General features: G+C 42.9%; 3 protein-coding genes across 5 annotated transcripts; all 3 read left to right on the top strand.

Moving 5' to 3' along the window:
* Positions 1–382: 382 nt before the first annotated feature.
* On the top strand, positions 383–15,759 carry LOC134076643 (aconitate hydratase, mitochondrial-like). The gene is made up of 17 exons (XM_062531794.1): positions 383–451; positions 1,569–1,711; positions 2,826–3,084; positions 5,187–5,279; positions 6,298–6,456; positions 6,560–6,710; positions 7,447–7,551; positions 7,656–7,747; positions 9,394–9,499; positions 9,749–9,906; positions 10,048–10,121; positions 10,306–10,417; positions 11,110–11,388; positions 11,740–11,931; positions 12,169–12,301; positions 12,650–12,771; positions 12,976–15,759. The coding sequence occupies exons 1-17, from the start codon at positions 416–418 to the stop codon at positions 13,108–13,110; spliced, it is 2,349 nt and encodes a 782-aa protein (XP_062387778.1). The 5' UTR covers positions 383–415; the 3' UTR covers positions 13,111–15,759.
* Positions 15,760–16,051: 292 nt separating this feature from the next.
* polr3h (polymerase (RNA) III (DNA directed) polypeptide H) lies at positions 16,052–19,469 on the top strand. Of its 2 annotated transcripts, none has more exons than XM_062531094.1 (7): positions 16,052–16,232; positions 16,417–16,528; positions 16,716–16,812; positions 16,958–17,044; positions 17,724–17,787; positions 18,054–18,267; positions 18,897–19,469. In XM_062531094.1, exons 2-7 carry the CDS (start codon positions 16,418–16,420, stop codon positions 18,945–18,947), a joined length of 624 nt encoding a protein of 207 aa, XP_062387078.1. In that variant the 5' UTR covers positions 16,052–16,232; position 16,417; the 3' UTR covers positions 18,948–19,469. The 2 variants fall into 2 exon arrangements, with proteins under 2 accessions (XP_062387078.1, XP_062387077.1); XM_062531093.1 differs by having other exon boundaries at positions 16,414–16,528.
* Positions 19,470–19,683: 214 nt separating this feature from the next.
* Positions 19,684–23,955, top strand: LOC134076646 (cold shock domain-containing protein C2-like). 2 transcript variants are annotated; one of them, XM_062531797.1, is made up of 4 exons: positions 19,684–19,900; positions 21,176–21,601; positions 21,738–21,860; positions 23,761–23,955. In XM_062531797.1, exons 2-4 carry the CDS (start codon positions 21,423–21,425, stop codon positions 23,921–23,923), a joined length of 465 nt encoding a protein of 154 aa, XP_062387781.1. In that variant the 5' UTR covers positions 19,684–19,900; positions 21,176–21,422; the 3' UTR covers positions 23,924–23,955. The 2 variants fall into 2 exon arrangements, with proteins under 2 accessions (XP_062387781.1, XP_062387782.1); XM_062531798.1 differs by lacking the exon at positions 19,684–19,900 and adding an exon at positions 20,237–20,254.
* The last annotated feature ends 1,643 nt before the right edge of the window (positions 23,956–25,598 follow it).

Genomic DNA, 25,598 nt, shown 5'->3' with positions numbered 1-25,598 from the left:
GATTTTAGAATGTATCCCCTTGTGTTAACTTTTGTAAAACTCTAATTTACCACCACAATAACATGCAATGACTTTCTCCCCAAATCACTATGAGAAATTGATACAAGTGTGCTACAAGCTTACTTCAGTAGCATATAATCTTCATTATCACTACTCACGTCCTGTAAGACAAGTGAACAAAAAAAACAGTGACACCCTGTCTGGATGTTTGTAGTAGAGCTATTCGTATACATTCAAGTTCATTCGGAATTATTGTGCTCAAATCTAATTAAAATTAGCTATAGTATACCAGTCACAAAACGAAAATAATTCAAAGACCACTACAATTTTATACATCTGTCTGGATTACAAGACCGGGACGCTTTAAGAGGAATTTCTTTACGTCACACCTTAGCGACACATCGTTCAACAAAATATGGCGTCCTACTGTATGACAGTTTCTCGGCTCCGGGTAAGAATCATATTTTACCATATAATATAGACAGATACGCTCGGTCAATTGCGTGAATGACACGGATATTTGAGACTTTCATGGCAGCTGTCATCCTTTCGTCGGAAAATCTCAAGTTCATATCGTTGCTTGACATCTTTCAGGCTAACTACGCAGTTTCCCAGGTCACTGTGTCCCCGGTGGATAGATTGTTGCTAGCGACGTCTAACGGCAACGTTACTGCTCATCAGAACAGACCGCACATCACATTTCCCATGATGATTATATCCAATATGCAACTTGGTTCGTTTTTAACGTGGAATGGTATTTTTCCCGGTGTGTTTTAGTTTGTCTAACTTTAAATGCATTCTAGCGTATGTAGCCTGTGTCGTGTTGAACGGGGATAGTAAGCCAATAAAGTCACCCAGCTGTTTAGAAGGTGATCACCATGTTATCTCAGTGCAGTTTGATGATAAGTGCGCAGTTAACACTAGAATGTTTAGTAGAACAGTGATTGTGAACAAAAAATAAAGTCTACATTAGAGCCTACGTAGATATTAGTCTTGTTGTGAGATGCACGCCTCAACCATGTTCGTTGTCATAGTGGTCGTATGTGAACCGCCTTGTTCTACTCAGGGATCCCAGTGAAATTCTCGTCAAATATATTGATATTTTTTGTTTGTTCGTTCTATCCAAGTCTCTGGTACTACTTTATAGATTGCCTGCATGATCTCTCTGGCAGTTGTATCTTAATTATTTTCGGGCAAAGCTGTTTGCCATGTTAGCTTTGCAATGTTTGTGAAAACTCCCTTTGTAAAATAGTTTGCCGTATAGTTGGGCACATTAGGTAACATGATCTCCCCTTATATCCATGACCTGACTTGACCCCCTTTAGTGTGCAGTGCTCTGCACTAAAACTCACTGTAAAGGAGCAATTCGAGATCATAAATCATTTTACAGTATAAAGTAATTTGCTTGGCTCAGGGTTTCAACAAACTTAGTGCTGAATGCTCTTGATGAATGTTGGCCACCTGACTTGTCATCCATAAAAAGCACTCTGGAATCTTATTGCATAACATTACATTAACCTGCCATGCTCTAGCAGCAAGTGACTTGTCGTTCTCTTTCTTTCTCTAAGCTTGTGCTAGGAGATGGGGCCAGACGACTGCATGTCACAGCAGCCCTCAGCGCAAAGGCAAAGGTGTCCATGAGCCGCTTCGAACCTGGCTCCAGCATCAACTATGAGGCACTGAACACAAATATCAATATTGTGCGCAAGAGGTCAGTCCTAATTTTTTAAGGGCTCACACACCATACTATCAGGGATGGATATCGGGGTCATTCTCAGTTTCAGTTTTCGTTCAAACACTAAATCATGAAAAGGTCCCAAAAGCAAGGCCTGTAAAATATTTCTATTCAAATCACATGTCTTCATATTTTTAAGCGCTATAAATAGTATTTCAGCATTCAGGACTATATGAAATCAATGGGTAGGCCCATGCAGTACAAACTTTTCATGGTCACAGTAAATTCATACTGAGAACATGCTTGCTTTAGTTTGGTGGGCACCAGACCGTTACTCAAATCTCAACTGCAACAGAGCTGGATAGCAAATTCAGATTTGTTAACAGGTTCGTCTGGATTCTCCCAGACCATGCTTGTTTTCTATGCAACAGTTTGGTCAGACTGCGAATCAAGGGTGAAACATTGGAATTTTATGTGGACAAACTTTGAGCAAAGTCTGAGACAGTGCAGTAACCATTTTCCTGATTCAGAATGACCAATCAGCCAACTGCAAATGAAATGTGTTGTTGTAGGCCCATGTAAATTCCATCATTTCACAGTAGTGCATTGTAATTGCTGATTGTTTTCAAGTAAAAGACACACAATGTGTTTTGTGCAATAGCCCAGGTTTTGAATGTACTTTATGCTGTCAGTAAGTTTTACAAGTCGATGGATTCCATTTTCTGAAGAGCTTGCTAGAGATTTGGCATCCCTGATAGTATGGTGTGATCCACGTGATTATAGACCGTATTAATGAAACTCATGCACTTTTTGTTTACCACTTAAACTTGAATTATCATGTAGCCTGCATTGGTAACAATGGTGTCATTTTGAGGTCTTCAAATCTCGAGGAACCATTTAGGCTACTTGGTTTTAATTACTTGGCAGCATTGATGAACCAAATATGAATGGGTTACATGATCATGTTGCACTGTACACTACTAAGACAAGGAGCTGCTTACATAACATGGTTCGGAAGATAATACACAAAGAATGTTAGAATTTGGCAGTGGAAATGTAATTTCAGCAGGTGTTAAATTCTGGTTACTGACTGCCGAGTCCACTGGCGTAAGGTTTCATCTTGTACTTGCACCACTTGTGTCCTTTACAGGCTTAACCGTCCCCTTACCCTTTCGGAGAAGATTGTGTACGGGCACTTGGATGACCCCCATGGGCAGGCTATCGAAAGGGGGCGCACATACCTGCGCCTGCGGCCTGACCGGGTGGCCATGCAGGACGCCACAGCGCAGATGGCCATGCTGCAGTTCATCAGCAGCGGCCTGCCCAAGGTGGCCGTCCCGTCCACCATCCACTGCGACCATCTGATCGAGGCCCAGATCGGTGGGGCTGAGGACCTGCAGAGAGCCAAGGTGAGGGGATGGTGGGCAGGTAGGGGGTGGAGTTGGGAGACTGGAATAGAGGGTGCAGTGCAGTAATGTCCTGTGTATTGTGTATACACCACATGATGGTGTTTTACGCAAATGATTACTAAAACCTGACCTAATGATTACTAAAACCTGATTGTGTCACAAAATAATAGCTACATTTCGAATTATCATGTAGTAAGCTATCTCTGGCAAATATGAAACTCAATTGTAGGTTGTGCCCACAAGGTGCCTAATGGCCCAGTGAAGCAGAGGTTTTTTTTTTATTCAAAAAGAAGAATGAAAAAAATTAATGTATAATTCACCCCTGTGTATTAGCCTCATAGCTGAGGTTAATAAAATAAATGTATAAACCACGGTTAATAGGCTGGAAATGACGGCATGTATTAATCTGACCTGGATTAAGTCTAGCAGTGCTTGATGAAATGGGTTTGGGTCAAGAGATGACAACATGATCACAAATTGGAGGCTTCTTAAAACTCGGAGGAAAAGGCTATTGGAGCAGTGGGACAAGTTCAAGATTCAACATCATTGGACAAGTATAAGGACTTTAACAACAAAATCCAGTTGGCATCTAAGTAGTAGTAGTAGTAGTGAAAATCAGTATCTCTGTGTTGTGTGAAGATTTGATAGCAAACCGTTGCCAATAAGCCCTCTGCACTGCCTCTAATTTAAGTGTAAAGTTTTGGAGGGTATGATTAGTCTTCGAAAGCGTCTCTTGTTCACAATTCAGTATTGTGCAAGGATGCATGCCTCTTTTTTTTTGCGTTCATGCTAATGGATACAATGAGCTACGTGATAAGATGTGCCAAGCGCCTGTAGGCCTACTTGTTTGGAACATGCTGCTGTTTGCAATTACATTTGTGAAAGCTTCAACTCCTGATGTCACCTGTCAATTTACTCAACAAGTTTTGTCAGGTTTGCTCTGTTTCCTTGTAGCATTTCGGTTTTGATGGTTTTACGCACTCACGTGACAGCAATTCACTGCACACCACACACTGGGGTTTCTGTACCATTTGGTCCACAATTTAAGTGAATCCATCCTACCTCAAATACTCAGGATCGTAGCCTATTTGCGTTTACCACTAAAATTATGTCTAGCATGACCTGTCACATAAACATGGTCTACGTCCATTGCAATGACTGACATATGAATAAAGTCTAGCAAAATAAAGGTCCAATATTAGATCTGATAAGGTAGCTTTTGAAATGGGCATATGATTTTTTTTCAGAATGGTTCCCCTTATGGGTCCCAACCCACCAGTTAAGAAACATTGCCTTATGGCCTGTACGGACTACACGACTTTTTTGTCTTTCACGATTATCTTTTACGATTGACCATGTCAGACTAGGCGATCAGAGAACCACAAAATCATGCAGTGTCGTGGCCGCAAGAGTGGCCACATTACAAGATCATTTATCGTAGCCTTCTCGTCGTGTGTCGTCACAGTAGGCCTATCAGTGTCAACACGGGAGTCGTAGGAGATTCCCCAAAAAATCAAACATGCTAGACTTTTGGTCGTAACGTCTTAGAATGTCGCAGACAATAAATCGCGGGTCGTTGAACATGTCAGATTACAAGACGCTTCCTCCTTCGAACGTCGTTCCCGACTTTGAATATTCGGACCCGACAATGGAAATTTGTCGGCCACGACACAATCGTGGCAAAATCGGGCTGAAATCGTGTAGTCTGCACAGGCCATTAGAGTAGCAGAGAAGGCAAGAAGAGATGTGAAAAGAAAGTCATGTCATGTCATGTTTATTTATAGAGTACATTTAAAGCAACAGTTGTTGAACTAATGTTCTGCACAAGCCATATACTGTACTGTACCATATCACAATAAACATTTGGAAAGCTAAAGGATAAAATTGGGAGGGATAAAAGGTCAAGCCTGTGTGTGGGCAAATGTTTTGGCCGATTGAGAGAGAGTGCAGAGTGTTTAGCTGGATTAACACTTATCTGGATCCTGTGTTGAGTAATGTGGATTAGAGGGATTCCGCGGCCTATCATGTGATGTTACGGAAGAGCAACCAGAATGTAACCTAAAGTTTGTGTTCTTTTCCGCCCTGCCCTTCCACGCCCCCAGGATTTGAACCATGAGGTGTACAACTTCCTGGCAACAGCTGGAGCCAAATATGGAGTGGGTTTCTGGAAACCAGGATCTGGAATCATTCACCAGGTGTGGTTTGTTATTGTACTGCATAAGCATACATTTACTTTATAATTTTTCTTCTTTTTTTGGGGGGGGGGGGGGCTTTTATGCCTTTAATCAGATAGGACAGTGTAGGGTGACAGGAAACGAGTGGGAGAGAGAGTAGGGTGGGATCCGGAAAGGACCACGGGGCGGGAATCGAACCCGGGTCGCCGGCGTGCGGTGCAGGTGCCCCAGCCAGTCGCGCCACGACTTGGGCCATCATTTTTCTTCTTGAAGCACCTCTCCTTGTGATGAATAAAGATTAGTCTTAAGTCACTCAGCAGTTAGCAGTATTGCTAAGATTAAAGGGATAGTTCGGATTTTAAGACACGAAGTTGTATGGGTTCCCTGTCAGCAACGTAGTGCATCAGCACTGACTTACCCCCGACAGCGTCCTGTGAGCCGAGATCCAGCCGGTTTTAGATCGTTTTTGATGCTGAAGAAAGTAGTCCGGCAAGTTTCTGGGGTCACGAAAGTAAAGTGTTTTTCTTCTCAAAACCATATGCGTTCAACAGAGTGATATATTTGCACCACAAAAACGTTGTCCAGGAAAAATTCAAACCTCGTTATCACTTACTTATTTTTCGCGATTCCTATCACTGCGCGCTACTGACAGCTGGACAACGTTTTTGTGGTGCTATATATCACTCTGTTGAACGCATATGGTTTTGAGAAGAAAAACACTTTACTTTCGTGACCCCAGAAACTTGCTGAAGAAAATAGTCCGGCATCAAAAACGATCAAAAACCGGCTGGATCTCGGCTCACAGGACGCTGTCGGGGGTAAGTCAGTGCTGATGCACTACGTTGCTGACAGGGAACCCATACAACTTCGTGTCTTAAAATCCGAACTATCCCTTTAAGGAAGTTGCTTCTTGGCAGATGTATGCCGTGATCCATTATCAGTGCTATTTTTAAACTAATGTGCACCATTTTTGGTTCTTATGAACCTTGGCACTGCTCTCAAAGCTTCAATTATGTTGTGTTTGTGTGAACGATTCCAGATCATTCTGGAAAACTACGCCTACCCAGGGGTCCTGCTCATCGGCACAGACTCCCACACACCTAATGGCGGGGGCCTGGGTTCCATCTGCATTGGAGTCGGTGGAGCTGACGCTGTTGATGTCATGGCTGGCATCCCCTGGGAACTCAAATGTCCTAACGTGAGTTTCACTGCGTGTTTCCAGCCCTAACTCACTTTATAGGCTTCACTTCAGTGGCTTTACACGTGTGTACTGTAAATGCCCCCCCCACCCCCTCTCTCAGGTGATTGGTGTGAAGTTGACGGGTGCGCTCTCTGGCTGGACCTCTCCCAAGGACGTCATCCTGAAGGTGGCGGGCATCCTGACTGTTAAAGGAGGCACTGGAGCCATCGTGGAGTACCATGGCCCTGGCGTGGACTCCATCTCCTGCACTGGTGAGGCCAAACTAATGAGCCCTTTTTTTTTTTTTTTTTTTTTTCTCTTTACTAACATTAATCACTCTTATATGAGGGTCTCTTAACACATCTGTAAAAGCAGTCTTTGTAATTCAATTCTGCCAACTAATGTCTTAAAATACTAACCAGACACTAACATACATTATGAAACCTAATTGGCTAGTTAGGAGAATTAAGGTCAAAAGGTCCCAACATTAGAGCAACAACCGCAATGCCAGCATGCTCGGCGTGCAACTGCAGCTTTGACGTTTCCTCTCTCCTGCAGCAGCACCCATAGATAAGATTGTCAGATAAAGAATTCTGTTGCTTTCATTGGCGTCTGGTGAAGTAGTTCATTGTTGTTCTGATACCATTGTTTATTGTTGGGCCATTTAGTCTCTGCATGATAATAACTTAGACATGGAGTGGAATTAACTCGCCAAGTCACCAACAAACATTCCAGCTGGAATAGTAAGTACTACTCTGAATGTGCATGATCAGAGTTTCAGTAAAAAAAACCTGTATGGAGTAGGACTTTAAACTTCTGCCAACTCAACTCCTCTAACGTGCCTTTTTGGTCATCGCAGTGTTCAGGGTGTGAGGGCAACCAGACGAGGAACGACTCGAGCATTGCAGCTGTAGTTCGTGTAGTTGGTACTCCTTTCCAACCATAATTTACACGCATGTTTACTGTCGCTCCCTTGGAACCCGCCCCACCTTGATGGTCTGTATGCAGGTATGGCCACCATCTGCAACATGGGAGCTGAGATCGGAGCCACAACCTCCGTCTTCCCCTACAACCACCGCATGAAGACCTACCTGGACAAGACAGGCCGCGCAGGTGAGTGTGTTTCCTTGCATAGTGGTGGATGATTGTTGTCTGTCCTCCTTTTTTTTTTTTTTAAAACACTTCTTATTTCTGTGCCTCTCCTGTCTGTCTCACAGAGATTGGTGAGCTTGCTGATGAGTATAAGGAATGCCTCGTCCCAGACCCCGGCTGCGAATATGACCAGCTGATCGAGATCAACCTCAGCGAAGTATGTTAGAGAATAAATCATGTGTTAAGTTGTTAAACACAGATATTATGGTCAGATGATGAATCTATTTTGAATCTAGTTTTTATTTTATTTGCATAGTATAGGAATATATATACAGGGCTGTACACTGCGAGCACCTCGTCGCAAATGCGAGGAAATATATATTTGTGCTACTTGAAAATATGAAATGGGAGCACAGGTGCGAGTACTGAATTCAACCCTTTTATTCGCATTTTGCTCCTAAAAATCCACACCAAGTGGATCAAAGTATAGGCTAGTACAATTTTCGCGCATCTGTATACAAATTTCATAGTTGACAACTCTAACGCTCCTGGCTGGAAACTCACGCTTTCAGCATCAACCTCGCTGTCTCTCACACACGCAAGAAATGTCACTCCAAAACCATTCTTCTTTTTCTTCAATCTGTTCGTTATCAGTAGGTGACTTTGTAGCGATTAGCCTACCGTTGAAACTGCAAACCATGATAAGAATGTTGACTATATAGCCTACAATTACCGTGTTCATTTCAAATATTATTATTATCACGGTTGATAAACACGGTGTGGAAACCGTGTTAGCTTCACCCCAGTCTGCATTTGACATAGGCCTGGTTGACTTCTATGAGAGAAATCCGACTGATTCTGTTGTCTAAATGATGGATTTAACCACGATTTGGTGTAGGCTACACCTGCTTTAAAAAGGCGGAACATTTTCATTGCAAATGTGCGCATCATATAGCCACTCTGCGTCTTTGTATGGAGGTTACATTCACATTAATTCCATTCCACTAACGTTATCAGGAGAATACCGTAACGTTTTATTTTGAGCTCTGGTTGTCACTCATTGGATATAACAGATATAGCCTTCCAAACTCCAAGACGAGTCATGGTAGAGTAAGTTCAGCACCCAGCCAATTAAACATGACAAAGGAAAAAGTGACAACTCACGATGCCATGCCATGCCATGGTAGGCTACCTAAATCATAGTTACTGGACAGTGGACACTCATCTTTTCTATTACACCAGAAATATTTGTCCTTACCTTTGTTCGTTTTTTGAACATTTAAGTTATTTAATGAAAACATGATGTATCCTTGAACTATGCTTGACTCTTTTCCTAAAACCGAATGAAACCTAATTATGTTCACGTACATCTTGAAGTGACAGGCACTCAATTAGACCTACACACCACCCCTGTAATATCATTACAGTGTAATAAATATGAAGTATTCAGTTTACTGAATATTTTAAGCTATAAGTAATTATGCAGATCCTAAAATGCTATAAATTGATAACAAAATGTACAAATTCTGAATTCAAAATATGAAATAGAAACAAGACAAGCCATTTTCTGTGTGTGTAGGGTTTGAGCAGAGACTATGATTGCCACTGCTGTGAATGATCTGTATCCTGCTTAAGGCAAGATGTTTTCAAGGAAATTTCATAGTGCTCCTAAATTTCTTTCTGCGCTCCTAAACTTTTTCATTTAGGAGCACCTGTGCTCCTAGTGAAAAAGCTTAGCGTACAGCCCTGATATAGGAATAGCTGCGTACCTCTGAAAAGGAAACGGGGTAGGCCATATGGTAAGGGCCCGCTCTAAGCTTTGTGTTTCTAACAGTCCTCTAAATCCTCCATCCCTCTCTGCAGCTGCAGCCGCACATCAACGGCCCCTTCACACCTGATCTGGCCCACCCCGTGTCTGACATCGGAGCTGTAGCTGAGAAGAGTGGCTGGCCCCTGGAAGTGAAAGTAGGTCAGTACTGACCACCATGCTGGAGGACATTCTGACCAAAGACTTATTTAGGTGCAACACTTGCACCTAAGGAGGGCTTCATTCCTCATTCAGCCAATAGCTGTCAGTGCATTTGCAAATGATGTATAGTGTGTTAACAGGAATAAGAATAGTAGTAGTAGTAGTAGTAGTAGTATATAGAATTATTCTAAGTAGTAGAATATATGAATAGTTTTTCATTTTCTGCGTCCCACATTTTGTTTGTGTCAGGTCTGATTGGCAGCTGCACTAACTCCAGTTATGAGGACATGGGTCGCGCCGCGTCGCTGGCCAAGCAAGCCCTTGACCGCGGGCTCAAGTGCAAGGCCCAGTTCACGGTGACGCCCGGCTCCGAGCAGATCCGCGCCACCATCGAAAGAGACGGATACGTAAGACAGACCTATCGGCTTTAGTTTTGGTCAGATGCTGTGTGCTATGCTATGCGGCATCAGAGATTTGAGCGTATTGTCACTTCTCCACCTCTTAGTCCTCTCTGTGTCCCTGGCTCCTTTCCTCTACTCCTGGTGCAGGCCAAGATCCTGAGGGATGTTGGAGGTGTGGTGCTCGCCAATGCCTGTGGGCCCTGCATTGGGCAGTGGGACAGGTGAGGACCTGTTTTTCTGGTTGCATGAAAACTATTTCTCTTTTTCCTGGGGGTTAGTTAGCCAACCCTTGGCTTTCGTTTAAAAGCCTTTCAAATTCTTACTCTTTTGTATCTGAAGCTTCTTTAGCCATTGGGTGCATACATTTTCTGTAACTCTTTGGTTTTTTCATAAATCTCCCAACAGGCAGGACGTGAAGAAGGGAGAGAAGAACACCATCGTCACCTCCTTTAACAGGAACTTCACGGCCAGGAATGATGCCAATCCAGCCACCCATGCTTTCGTGACTTCCCCTGAGGTACGGATCACGATGATGACCAGTGTTCTGTCATGAAGTGCCCTCATTGAATCCCTTTTCAGTAAATGTACTGTAGTTTCCCTTTTCTTTTCTTTTCTTTTTATAAACCGTTTTAAAATTTGGATCCGTGGACAGTCCTTGTAAAGTGAATATAAATCATTAATCAGATCTCTGTAGAACCCTTGTTTTGAATGTCAGTGAAATAAGCAGCATGGTGTCCTTTAGGTCTACAGTATGGCTTGCGGTCACCTCATGACATTTGAAAGCCTGCAGCCGATGCTTGGCATTTCGCTGGCTTCCCCAGCAGGAGGTCACAGTGCCTCTGGCGTTTTTTTTTGTGTAGAACATGTCCTATGATGCGCAATACACGGGTGACCGATGAAGCCCACCAGCCATTTTGGATCAAAATCCTCTGTCTGTGTGTGTGGTCTCTCTGGGCTTCTTTAATTGTGATGCCCATTCCTTTTATTTTCTCTCATCCATCAGATTTTTGGGATGCCTACTGTAGCTGCTCATTAATACTGGCACTAGTAACAGTGTCCCTGATGTGCACTGATCTTTTACAAATGGTTCTGTTTAATGGTAATAGTACCTACCCAACTTCAGATTATTGATGGGTTGTCTCACAATCGATAAAGACCTCTAACTTATGATTCTTTACTCACAAAAGCTTATTATCTCACCCCCATCAGATTGTCACAGCCATGGCCATTGCCGGCACGCTGAACTTCAACCCCGAGAAGGACTTCCTCACCGCTCCCAATGGTGAGAAGTTCAAGCTGGTCCCCCCCACTGGTGACGAGCTGCCCTCCCGTGACTTCGACCCGGGCCAGGACACCTACCAGCAGCCCCCGTCCGACGGCAGCGGTGTCTCGGTGGACGTCAACCCATCCAGCAACCGCCTGCAGCTACTGGAGCCCTTCGACAGTTGGAGTGGCAAGGACCTGGAGAACATGGCCATCCTCATCAAGGTATGGGCAAGGAAGATGAGGGTTTTCATTAATTTGTGTGGATCATCAGGGAAGATCTCCAAGGCATGTCTGTAGCATAACCCATGCTGTATAGAGATCGCTAAGACATGTGACCAATGTCATCAAAACACAAAGAATTATGGGTATGTTTGGCTCACCTGATGCCAGCCCATGTAAACTAGTGTTCTGGGTCTATGATCAAGGGGTTAGGAGTTCCACAAAAATGGAAGTTGACCTGTATAATCTGTCTTCTCAGTAATACAAAATAAATGTGTTAAAAACGGTCAATGACCGTATCTGTCTGATCTCTTCTCAAACCTTCCGTCCTCTGTCCACTCCTGGCCACCTCAGGTGAAGGGCAAGTGCACCACTGACCACATCAGTGCTGCTGGCCCTTGGCTCAAGTTCCGCGGCCACCTGGACAACATCTCCAACAACATGCTGATCGGTGCCGTCAACAGCGAAAATGATGCCGTCAATAAGATCAAGAACCTCCTGACTGGAGAGTACGGAGGCGTCCCTGATGTGGCCCGCCATTACAAGGTGAGGAAAGGGGATGGGGGAGACACTGGGGGACATAACTTCACCCTTGATCAAGACATTTCGTATGGAATATTGGAATTGACTCCTAATGTCTGCATTACCTTTACAAACTGCACATGTATTGTCTCTGATACCATAGATATGATAAAACTATCATTTCTATTACTATCACGTGTCAAGTGCGTATAGTGCCATTCACACATTCCATTCACAGTGTCACTCTTCCTCTTCCTCCAGGCCAATGGGTTGTCGTGGGTGGTGGTGGGGGATGAGAACTACGGAGAGGGATCCAGCAGGGAGCATGCAGCCCTGGAGCCACGCCACCTGGGGGGCAGGGCCATCATTGTCAAGAGCTTCGCCAGGATCCACGGTACATACATGCGTGTGGGTGGGGGGTCTGTGGGGGAGAAGGCCGATGACAGTTACTGGATGGAGAGTTTGGCTCAAACTGGCAGGTGGACAGAAAGGTCATGAAGAAACATGATACTCTGTTTTTGCCAGTGGCTTAAGCTGGGTACTTTGCATCATCTGGTGTTCTGGTGTTCTGAGCGGGACTGTATTAAAAGAAAGTATGGTGGGAACGATTTGCAGTGTTGTGACAAACTGTATAACTGCCAGCATACCCTAAGCAATACTGTCATTCCAAATCACTCAGCAGTGTGAATTGTGTTCCGCTCTGGTCAACTCAACTCTTTCTGCTCCTTCTCCATCTGAACAGAGACCAATCTGAAAAAGCAGGGGCTGCTGCCTCTCACCTTCAATGACCCGGCTGACTATGACAAGATCCGCCCCGACGACAAGATCTCCATCAAAGGACTCACAACCTTTGCTCCTGGGAAGGTGAGTATCGCATAGTGTTCAGCCACACATGGTTTGAATTGAGTAAATCAACGCATAGAACATGAATGACACGGAGTGAAGTTTGAAAGCACTCTGGATCATTCACATAGCGTTAACTTGTTCGATACAGCAGCTGCATGAAATATGAGTGTGAACAAACTCCAGTTGTTCGTGTCTCTCATCTCCTCCCTTGTTGGCCTGTAGCCCCTCACGGCAGTGATCACCCACGGCGATGGCAGCCAGGACACCATCCAGCTGAACCACTCCTTCAATGAGACGCAGATCGAGTGGTTCCAAGCTGGCAGTGCCCTGAACAGGATGAAGTCTCTGCAGAACTAAGGAGGAGGAGGAACGAGGAGGAGGAGAGGAGGAGGAGGAGAGGCCTCAGGGACGAGAGGCAGGGCTAGTAAAGACTGAAGGGGAAGGGAGGGGTGGGATGGGGGGTAAAGCATGCACACCAAACAAAAACAGAAAAGAAAAGATTAAAGTAATTTGTAACCTTTCCCCAGACCCAGATACCCCCATACATCCACACGTAACTGCCGCCAACTGATCACTGCACACTGCACCCACAACTACACACAGAGACACACACACACACACCTCAGGTCGCTGTATGAATTGAACGCGCACACATCTAACCCCCCCCCCCCCCCACACACACACACACACACACACACACACACACACGCACACACACAAACACACACATACTTGCACTCAGGCGTGTGGCCACTTGGAAATGTAGAATTTCATATCTATTATCAGGGAGCTCCAAAAAGACACACACACACACACACACACACACACACACACACACACACACACACACAGACACATTCAGGACAGCTAGATTTGGTCCATATCCATGCTACTGCAGATGACTTAGCTTTGTGTGGTCAACACTGGCCACTTGTTACACTGCTCTCTGCACACTAATAACGCAAGAATTGTGTTATACACTTGCTGTATAGTAACACTGGTTATATTTTGTCTGATAGCACTGTATACGACGTATCCCATGTTACTGTTGTGGAGAGTAGAGGAGCAGGGACCTCAGAAATGAGTCAGTCCTCTGATGGAGATGGCTTGCTTGCTTATGTGTTGACTTGGTCTGACTTGTTGAGCGCGTCCCCTCCAGGAAGCGGTTGTTTTTTTCTGTAAAGTTACTGTACTGACTTGTTACTGTAGCAGGGTAAGACCTCATGACCTGCAGTAGATACATGTAGAAGGGTGCCGAAATCAGCTGTGGTTGGTTAACCGGGTAGACGTGCTGCTTTTACATCTGTTCTGCTGCTTGTGTGTGTGTGTGTGTGTGTGTGTGTGTGTGTGTGTGTGTGTGTGTGCACACACGTGCGTCTGACACATTGGTCATTTCTTTCTTTAATCCCTGAGGACATCTGCCTGATCGTCCTTTAAGCCGGCCTCCTCTTTGTGCTGACCTCCCTGCTGACTCACTCCCTGCCTGGGGTGACCTCTTGTCTGTCTTTGTTGAGAAAAACTAAACGCACAATCTACAGTGTGCAGTGCACCTGTGTGTAGCGCAGCGTCTTGCCTGCGGCACGCAGATGCTCTGTCACTTTCGTACCACTAGCGCTTCACTCCTTAATAGCTGAGCATAGTGTTAGATGTTATTATAAATCTTTTAAATAATCAGAGGAGGAGGTTTGAGAAACAGTTATTCCCTGTTGTTGTCGTTTCACATAATTATGCCAGAAATCCATTTTATGGGATAGGTTGTATGGTTCTAAAAAATTCACAGTGACCGGATATTAAAGCTGAGATTATTATGTATGAATGTGATATGAAAAGTTTAGGGGGCCTTTGCCAGTTACTGTTTCCCGTATTGTAAACTTGATTGTGGTCTCATCCGCTAGATCTATGATAGGCGTACTGTAATGAACCATGCGATTGAAGGACCCTTTGCTATTATGTTCCATTTATTTTCTCAGCACCTTTAGAGTAATATTATGCCTTTTGATGAATCGCTATTCCATTTGTAGACTATTCCATGATAAACATGTTATTTTATGTGATTGTGTGTAGGACCTGTAAGTGACAATGGCTCCCTATCTTGGCACGTGTAACTATTTTAATATAGCCGCACATTGCGTAGCTAAGTGTGTATTTACGTATGATATGCAAGGGAGAATGAATAACCAGATAACTGCACACATTTCTCCAGTATGTGTCGGTCCTAGGTTACAGACTCTAGTATGCGAATGTCGGTCAGAAGGGGAAGTCGGGATGATTGAGACCTATTTAGGGCATCCGTTAGAACTTGCTTGAAATGCTTCCAGAAATCAAGGCAAATTGATGGATAAACAAACCTGTAAAGGATGAGAAATATCATGTGTTCATTGGGTGTAAATTGACAGCATTTCACACAAATTTTGATCATTGTTGCACGGGGTGAGAATTCCTAAACCTTTGCTGTAATTGCCAAAGATGCCTCAGTGTGGTATTGTGCAGAGTATGTGTGTGAAACCCAGACATGTCCGATGGAAGCTTGGAATGAGAGACTGTTGTCTGGATCTTTGATGTGTTTTTATTTTGTAAGTGAAATACCACCAGGCATGCACTGTGTAACCACTTTATAGCAGACTGAATTTTAACACAGTATTTCCAGAAGAATCTTTTGGCAAACTATATTCAGTATTGACGTGACACGATCCCCTCAAACAATCACCCCATGCATAGCATTTATCATAAATTTATCAAAAAGTCTCTGCTTACACTGTGTGTTAATGTAAAGCAATGTGATTACGGTTATATGTGGTCCCAATGCGTTGCTTTTCAGGTGCTCCTCTAGGGCTGTCTTCTGTGAAGCTCTCCCAACTCTGACTGAATCAGTTCTGTCTCTTCATCAGATTCTGAGGTTGATTGTGTTACAGTTAGTGATGCAAATGCTTAGTTTCATTTCCAGCAAGATGCAATGAAAGATGTTAGAGAATTCCTTTATCCTGGTAAATAAACTATTTATCAGCCTATTGTGGTTTGTTTTATTTATTTTATTCTTTATTTTGACGTTTTTGGTGATATACATGAGTAGAAGTTCTATATACTCTGCAGGCAATAACAATTGGAGATAAATAAATAAATAAAAACATCTAAGCCTATATTTCAACTGTATTAATGTAATATAATTATTAAATTTAACATTACAAAGTTTCCCCCCTTCAAAGTAGCTGTTGTGATTTGTTTCCGTGGGGGAAAAAAAAATCTTCTCAGTTGTTTTGACTTTACGACTTGCCGTATGTTGATGCACACTGTCGTCATACACGGCACGTGTGGCAATTTACCGTCAATGGATATATAAATATCCGCAAGCTTGGCGTGCCAGTACTTAAAATGTCAGCTTAAAAGTAATATAATTAAGAGTAATAGAACGTAAAAATGGATGATAAGCGCCTTCCTTGTACTGCGTGACTCGTACATAACTGCTGAACAGTCCCGACAAGGTAGCTAACATTTACATTACTATAAACGTGATTGCTGGCTAGCAACCTAGCTAGCTAACGTTAGTCAACGTTACTTTCCCCGAGTGTTGCTACATTGACACCATGGCCACTTTAGCTATGTTACTTTTTGTCATTGGAAGTCATCTGTTACAATGTAATGTTGTCGCTTCGCTATGTTTAGCAGGATGTTTGTTTTGGTTGAGATGGTCGATACTGTGAGGATTCCTCCATGGAACTTCCAGAGGCAGCTCAATGAGGCTGTCACTGAGGAACTCAATAAAAAATTGGCCAACAAGGTAAGGAATGTCCTCACCTTAATTAGTAGGATACACTAGCCATGGCTGTCACTGTAACAGTTCAAACTAAGGAGAATTTTAGAATTGTAGCATTGTAAAATGCGTGTCAGGTGTATAGGTTAGATTTTATATTTCAAATCTTAACCTCATGTTTACTGTTAAGATGTGTCTGTGTTAATGTTTCCAGGTGGTTTACAATGTTGGACTGTGCATCTGTCTTTATGACATTGTGAAGTTGGAGGACTCCTACATATTCCCTGGTGACGGTGCCTCTCACACAAAAGGTAACTTTGTTGCATTATTCCCCTTTTGCAGGGGTAGCTATCATCATCCTCCCCCCCTTCAAAAAATAGTGCAAATAATGTTTCAGTAGAATTGCAGTCATAATTGGACTTGTATGAGCTGTTCATACCGTTTCCTTTTCCTTAGTCCATTTCAGGTATGTGGTGTTCCACCCGTTCTTGGATGAGATACTTGTGGGCAAAATTAAATACTGCAGCCAGGAGGGGGTACACGGTGAGAAATAATAGTGACCAGATGATTATCAATAAACATCTGCTGTATCTGTCTTTGAACCATCCTAAATAGCATGTAAGGTAAAGTGAAACCTTGATACTAGTGTCACAGGTTGCATGATGGATCAGTAAGTGTCAAGGTCTGCCCCACTGCTAGAGGAAAATAATAAATAATAAGTCTGACGTCTAACTAAAGCTAATTTAGTAACTAGGCTAAATCAGTTTGGCAGTGTAACACCATGGACAAGACCTTAACCAGATAATGATGCCCCCATACACCACACAGGATCTACAGGCTAGTTCATGCATGTGAACTTTGCTTGTTGATAGACTTTACGCTTTGCCTGCCTTTTAAACATAGGGCCCTAAGTGTCACTTTGTGCTCTGCAGCTGCCAAAATATGGGTTAGTGTCAGTAACGGGACGTCTGGTTATTTGACCCTAGCAGTGGGGCAGTGCGGGCTTTTGGCCCTAGTTCCATTCCTGTAAAAGTTGAGTAGTTCGGATCTCAGACTCACATAAACAGTCTAAGTCTAGTCTCTCTCTCTCTCTCTCTCTCTCTCTCTCTCTCTGCCTACCTATTTTTGTCAGGGCTAGTTTGTTGCTGCTGTTGACGCAGACTGCTTAATTTTACTGCTGTTCATGACTGAGTATTTTATCTTGTCTTTTTTGGGTTTCTAGTCAGTCTTGGATTTTTCGACGACATAGTCATTCCACCAGAATCGTTACAACAGCCTGCTAAATTGTATCCTTCTCTTTGATGGCAAAATGCTTGGAAATGTAAAGTATTAGCAGCGGATGACATTGAGTTAATGTTATATGAATGTTTATCGTCTTTTTGATGGTGCTGGTAATGCAGAATCTGCTTGTATATAGTGTGTGTGTGTGTGTGTGTGTGTGTGTGTGTCTGTGTGTCTGTCTGTCTGTCTGTCTGTCTGTCTCTGTGTGTGTGTGTGCGCGCACAAGTATGCACTGACATCATTGAGATATATACCTTAACGGCAACACAAGTGATGAGGCAGAGCAGGTATGGGTGTGGGAGTACGAGACAGATGAGGGAGCCCACGACCTCTACATGGACCAGGGCGAGGAGATCCGCTTCCGGGTTTCGGATGAGCTCTTCCTGGACACCTCGCCCACGGGGCCGAGCACAGCCTCAGAGACGCCAGCAGCACCGGGGGCACCGGAGCCTGAGCAGAAGAAAGAGGCTCCATACACGCTCGTAGTAAGAGACGACATTTTATTAAAGACTACTTGGATGGTCTTTGTTTCCTGTTTGTTTGGCTGAGTGTACTGAAAACCTTTGGTTTATATATTATTTCTCTGTCACATCTTATATTATTGTGCTTCCTTCCACTGTTGTGGGTGTGTTGTTTTTTATAATGTGTTATGTAAGCTTAGCTTGGATGCCTTGATTTCCTTGGGGATTAATAAATATTTGTCTGTCTGTAATTAATAGCTATAATATTAATAACAGTTAAAGGGGAACTATGCAGGATTTACCTTAACTGAACAGCTTCAGAGTCATTGGAATGCTTATTTGTCTTTTTTCGGGTTGAATGGTGGCCGTCTTGCTTCCACCTAGTGCCTGTGAGCGGAAAAACCACCCTTGCAACTTTGGGCCAGCAGGCTGTCAAACAGAAAGTTGCAGCCTTGCGATCATGCTCATAAAATGGCAGACAGACCGATTGAGGAGTTTTGGAAAATATACGCGCTAACGCTGTAGGGGAGGCTCTGCAGAGAAACCTGCAAGCGAAAAATTTGAAAATTGCCCAAACTGCATAGTTTCTCTATAATAACCTTAACTTCCTTTTAGCCATGTTTTAATGGACATTTTGTTCCTCTCTGTTTCAGGGCTCTATAAGTGAACCAGGCTTGGGTCTTCTGTCGTGGTGGAACAACTAGTTGGAGGGTTGATGCCTCACAAAAGGACAAATTGCCATCCCTAGCCACTGAATGAACCTTCTGCCCTCTTCAGCAGCTTCTAGTATGAATCAACCAAAATCTGCTGCTGTTGCCCTAATGGTTGTTACACAGTTGAAGGTACATGTACATGTATGTAACATATGGTCATATTATATTTTCTAATGAAAGCAAAACACTGTGTCTTTAGACTGCAGACAGTTACTCTCAATCCACTATCAGACTCCATCATTTCCTCTTTGGAACATACTTGTTGCCGAAACTCACTTGACTTTTGTCTGAAAAATCTATTTTTATTGGAAAATTTGAAGAGGGCCAATAAGAAGCAAGTTTCAGATTCATTCCTGTCTTACGCATTTTGATCATCTCGAGAATGTTAACTGTATGTCTCTTCCGCACACGTCAGTGATGGATTTAACAAGTTGTGTGGATGAACTTTGTATTTGCATAATGTGTCTCGAATTTAATAAATATTGAAATGCTGGTTTCCGTGAAGCCTTTTCAGTCTGTTGTATGGTTTCAGCTACTTTGCTTGTCAGATGTGCGGTGCGGTCTTGTTTTTGTGTGCTTCTGGTCAATTTAAAAACACTCAAATTACACGTCCGTGGCTGTTGGATCATTAAAGGGCATGTTTACTGTCACGCATCCACACTGTTTAAATAACAACGTCACCTCCATAGTGTCCCATTCCCGGTCTGCCTTGAGCTGTCATAGCGCGGGCTTCTCTCTTCACGCCCACGAACTCACGCCCTTGTCCTCACTATCAACGGTGGAATCCCAGCCAGCTGCGCAAGCACACATTCCCGAGGAGCTGGGTATTCCACTGGTACACGCGCCGTTACGTGATTTATTTATTTAATTGTAGTTATATAATAGCGAGTGACAAGACATATGCATTTTCGACCACGGCTGACAAACGGACTTAATTTGCTACGGTAAGTAGCCTTTTTAAATTGTAGTCTCCAATATTTGTCCTTGATGACTAGTGATGCGCGGGACTCTTATTGACGGTGTCCCTTTCTGTTGATTGCAACAATATGAGGAATAGGTCCGCATATGTGACTCTGCTCTGTGAGTTAATGAGTCGTCTTGAATTATTTTTAGTGACTAAACTACGACCCTGGCCATTTTGCTTCTGTAGTCCACTCCCTTTTGTCTCACATCACCCTTAAGAATTTTCTGGAATCTGAGGAGGGCATGATTTCATCATCAGTTTTGAACGGGGCACGGGGTTCATTGCGGATGCTCGTAGGCTACTTTCATCTTCAGACTTCTAATCGCAAGTTGCTGTGAGACAATACAGTCTTTTCATAAGATTGTAATAATTGACCACAGATTTATAGCGTGTGTAATTTTGTCTATCACCTTGGCAAGCTGTTGTGAACTTCACTGTCGCATCACTGGCATGATAACAAAATCACCAGACCGTTGTATCATTTTACATTATGTCTTCACTGGTATTGTTGTGTAGGCTATTGATGTTTTGTTGGTTCTCGCAATTTCAATAGGCTAACGTTCAAACGTTACTATCGGTTAATTAAAGTCATGGGCTGGTCGATGTCGTGCTGGATAGCTCGATGACGTAAGAAGCACAACACTAGCGTGATGCCAGCATCACTGACGAGGGCGCAGATGAACGTGCGAGAGCAGCAGTGAGTGGTCTTTGGAGTAGGCTAGCATAACCTTGATCCCGTATTGGTCCAGGATAAGAAATGGTGTCTTAGATGGCACAGTGCATCTCTCGATGCTCTGAAAGCACACAGTGCTCTTACAGCCTGCGCCTCATAGCAAACACATTGTCTCAATCTGTACCAGCAAGTCTTGATGCACAATGGTGCTTTTGTGCGCGAAGGTATCCAGTGTGGCCTCACATGGCTACACTGTGTCTCTGTTCCCAAATCCCTCTGATTTTAGTGACACTGGCTACATGTAAACAAATCCATCTGCTGTAGGCTGTAAGCTGTAGTAGGCTATGCAGATATTTGGCACTTTGCGTTGTAGTAGAAATAAGCTACAGAATTATGTTTTTGGTACTTTATCATTTGGTTCTCTCAACTTTTGCATTCTTTCTCCGTTTTTAGTAGTTATTAGTTGATCAAGCTTAATTTTTAAAAAACATTATCTGCAAAGAATGTCAACGTGGTGAAAAACCATGGGTGAAAAGTTAAAAGGTTCTAACTCAAATTCTCTCTGCTGTCTCTCCCTTGTAGGAAGTCCAGGGGCTTTGAATCTTTCACATTTTGGCTGTGTGCCAGTCAGACACACACTACATCAGTAAACTTTAAAACACAGAGTAGGTAAGAAAAAAAAACAAACAGAATTAGGATCACATTTAAGAACTAAGATCACATCTGGACATAACACTCCAATCCACCAACACAAGTTGTAGACCTACAACCAAAGCCCCGCCACCAGCTACCATACCACAAGGCGAAGAGGAAGAATATTGTTGCTGTTATGGCGGAACCAGGCCTTTCCTCTCCCACGGACTCATCACTGCGGTCACCCCGCAACACACCCTTCTCCCTGTCCTTCCCCTTTGTGCGGGAAGGAAGCCGCGTGTGGGAGAGGGCACCGCCGATTCCAGGAGAGCTGCCCAGCCCGTTGCCCACCAAGCGCACCCGCACCTACTCGGCGTAAGGACTCTCCTGTCATTTGAGTCTGTTTAGGGCTAGACCATATGGTCAGTCCATATGCTTCCGTCTCCTGTGGCTTGATTAACTTCCTGGTGCTCAATGTTCCTCTGTCTCTACTTTGCTTTCTGCTCACCAGCACCGTGCGGGCCACCTCAGGACCAGTCTTCAAGGGTGTGTGCAAAAACTTCTCCAGGTCACAGGGGCATGGCTACATCCGTCCTTCCCACGGTGGGGAGGACATATTTGTCCACATCTCCGAGTAAGTGACTTTGTCTCAGTGGCAACCTATGTTGGCCCATTGATGCTTATCTTTCTTAAAGCACATGTTGTTTAAGTGTTCTGTGCTGACATGAAGAGACACTGTAGCCCTTTGCTGAAGGATTAGTTTTGAGATGTTGTGTTTTGTCTTTGTCATGGCTTGCTCAGTGCAACCACTGTATTGTAATTTTGGAGCAGATGCTCCTCTTTATCCATGATTTTTTTTTATGGGATTATGTTTATGGGATGTACAACCCAAAAAAGTTGTGACGCTTTCTAAAACATGAATAAAAGAAGAATGCTATTATTTACCAATCATGTTAACCCTATAATTAATTGAGAATTGTTCAAAGACAAAATATCAACTGTTGAAGGAAAGAAATGTGATCGTTTTCTGGGGGGGAAAAAATCATTTTGAATGTAGTGCCAGCAATAAGTCTAAAAAAAGTTGGGACAGGAGAATTTTTAGCACTGTGTTGTTGTTTCACTTCTTCATTTAACAACATTCTGTAAATGTTTCGGAACTGAGGAGACTGGTTGCTAGAGTTTTGAGAGTGCAGTGTGGTCTGATTCTTGCCCCATATAGGGTGTACACAAAAGTCAGCTACACAAAAGTCTGTGGACTTCTTAATCATACAGTCATGGTATGATTTGCATTGAGTTCAATGAGCATCAAACAGGCTAATAGGCTAACTGAAGAAAACTGAACAAAACACCATGCCTATCTCTAGGTATGGTGAAGGGTGTGTGATGATGTGGGTCAATTTTAGTTCTAAAGACCAAGGGAACTTTATCAGGATGCATAGTATCCTGGATCCATGAAATACGTGGCCTTTAAAAATAAAAAACTGCCTGCCCCTATGTTAACCCTATGTGTTAAATTCCCATAGGGTTACATAGGGGTGGCAATATTTTTGACCTCGGTATTTTGGGAAGAACATTTATTTATTTATGATACATTATTCATTCACAAAGAAAATTGGTGTCCTTAAAGGTTGGATTTTTCCTAATTTTATTACTTAAGCCATTGAAATCAATTTCCAAAAGATGATTTGATATTCCTCTTTTTAGTCAACTTTAGCATGGGTGCCAACAATTTCAACCATGACTGTATGTTTCATTCCATAATGTACCCAAATAGAGTCTGGACTGCAGACAGGCTATGTTAGCACCTGGGCTCTTCTCCTATCTAGAAATACTGTTTGAATACACTATATTGCCAAAAGTATTTGCTCACCTGCCTTGACTCACATATGAACTTCAGTCACATCCCATCCTTAATCCATAGAGTTTAATATGATGTCGGTCCAACCCTTGCAGCTATAACTGCTTCAACTCTTCTGGGAAGACTTTCCACAAGGTTTAGGAGTGTGTTTATGGGATTATTCATTCTTTCAAAAGCATATTTGTGAGCTCACACACTGATATTGGACGAGGAGACTGGCTCTCAGTCTCCGCTCTGTTTCATCCCAAAAGTGTTCTGTTGGGTTGAGGTCAGGACTCTGTGCAGGCCAGTCAAGTTCCACTCCAAACTCTGTCATCCATGTCTTTATGGACCTTGCTTTGTGCACTGGTGGATGTTGGAACCGGAAGGGGCCATCCCCGAGCTGGGCTTGGTCCCTTGGTTCCATTGAAAGGAACTCTGAATGCTTTAGCATTAACCAAGAGATTTTGGACAATACCATGCTCCCAACTTTTTGGGAAGTTTGGGGATGGCCACTTCCATTCCAACATGACCGGGATATGCAATTAAATATAGGGATGACATGATTTTTTTATTCACATTTTACAAAATGTCCTGACTTTTTCGGAATTTGTGTTGTAGTACTTGTAGTACAAACAAAACAAAAATGTTGAGAGGTCATATTCTGAAATGTCACTTTTTCATTTGTGTCTCATAGCATCGAAGGGGAGTATGTTCCGGTAGAGGGAGACGAGGTCACCTACAAGGTCTGCCCCGTTCCACCCAAAAACCTCAAGATCCAGGCCGTGGATGTGGTCATCACACACCTGAACCCAGGAACAAAGCATGAGACCTGGTCAGGCCAGATCATCAGCTCCTAGGCTCTGGTCCTGGTCCTGGTCCTCTGAACACAGCGGGAAGGGTGGGGGTGGGTTGGGGTGGGTCGGAGCAGAGCGGGGTGGGGTGGCGGGCAAAGGAAGATAGGGGGAGCTCAGGTTAGATGGAATTACTGTGAATGGTAGATGGAAGTGAGGAATAGGACACTGAAGGTTTGTTGGATAAGCATATTGAAGGAAAATTGCAAGTTGACAGAAGAATTGGAATCCAGAGTTGTGTTGGTTGTTGTGTCAGGACTTGGGAATGTAAGGCGAGCCACAGGGGATGCTCAATACCACGACTTAGAGGGATCAATTTACTTGAGTTGGAGTCTATGATGGAAACACAAGCAATGATTATTGTTCCCCTGAGTACAGTCAGCACCTGGCTTGTTTCTTTGGCCTTTATTTATTTAGATATTTATTTTCTAATTTATTACTCTTGTTTTGTTTGTGTTTGGTTGTTGCTCGGATAAGGGATTTTCAATGTAAAATTCTACGCTGGATTGGGATCCATAGTCAAAGAAGACATTTATGACTTGAATACGATTTACTGCCAAACTCACCACCACAACACCCATGCTGAAACAATTGGGGCTATTCAGGGCAAATAATCAGCTTCTATGTAGATACCTATCAGAGCTTCGTCAAAGCAGCCATAGCCATATCAAAATAATTGTGTGAATAAAAGAACACTTTTAATTGTAGTTATTATAGTTAGTTATTTTCTACAAAACAATAATTTTCCAACTCAGAATTCGTAAAATCATATATATTAAGGATTAGAGATATTTTGAAATAACTGTTAAGATATCCAAGCATTCATCATGTAATTGGTTGTGGATTACTTGCATGCTCCCCTCTTATTTTTTTATTTTAGATTCAGAGTTCTATGCATCTTTTATATGCTTGAGTTTGTCGGTCCTTGACTTTTATTTCATGTCATGTTTGTGGTACTACATGTACTGTCATATTTAAATGTTGAGTTGTTACATTTCTGAGCACTTTTCTTTCCGGTCAGATCACTGTGACTGGTGTTAGAAGTCATTTTAATGTGAATTTGAGAGAGTTATTAAACAGTTTATGATTAAGATATGTTAAGTGCTGGCCTCTCTTTTCATTTTGTAATATAATTTAATCATGAATTATTCTAAATAACTTTGCTGAACAATACTGGTCCTTTATGTATCACCCTAACATTTATTTAATGTGGTAGTCTGACTGTCAGCGTATCTAGATAATGAACCACAGATGTTGAAATGATAGGCCATTACTTAGACACAGATTTGCATTTTGTAACAATTGCCTGTGCTTCAAACATTTTTATATTACATCAGCCATAATCCTTATATTTGGAGCACAGATCTGTTTGATTGACAAAACTGTCCTAAATGATAGAAATGTACAGATTAGTGAATACCTAAAAGCATGTATTAAGATGTCTTATACAATACAATGCTGAGCAGTAGAAGTAGTTCATTCATACACTAAATGTATATTTAAATGTAAACTCAAGTAATGTGGTGGGATTACCCTGCAATATAATGTAAGAACCCACACACTCACTGAATTATTTACCAGATAAAAGTACATTGCTTTTGTCATTGTGTGCCTGCACATGCACATGTAAGTACACAATGATGTTAAAATCAGAAGGCAATGAAAAGCCCAAATGTTTTCT

This window comes from Sardina pilchardus, chromosome 3 (assembly GCF_963854185.1).
Source record: "Sardina pilchardus chromosome 3, fSarPil1.1, whole genome shotgun sequence".
Lineage (NCBI taxonomy): Eukaryota > Metazoa > Chordata > Actinopteri > Clupeiformes > Clupeidae > Sardina > Sardina pilchardus.
This window is presented reverse-complemented; position numbering and strand designations above follow the sequence as displayed.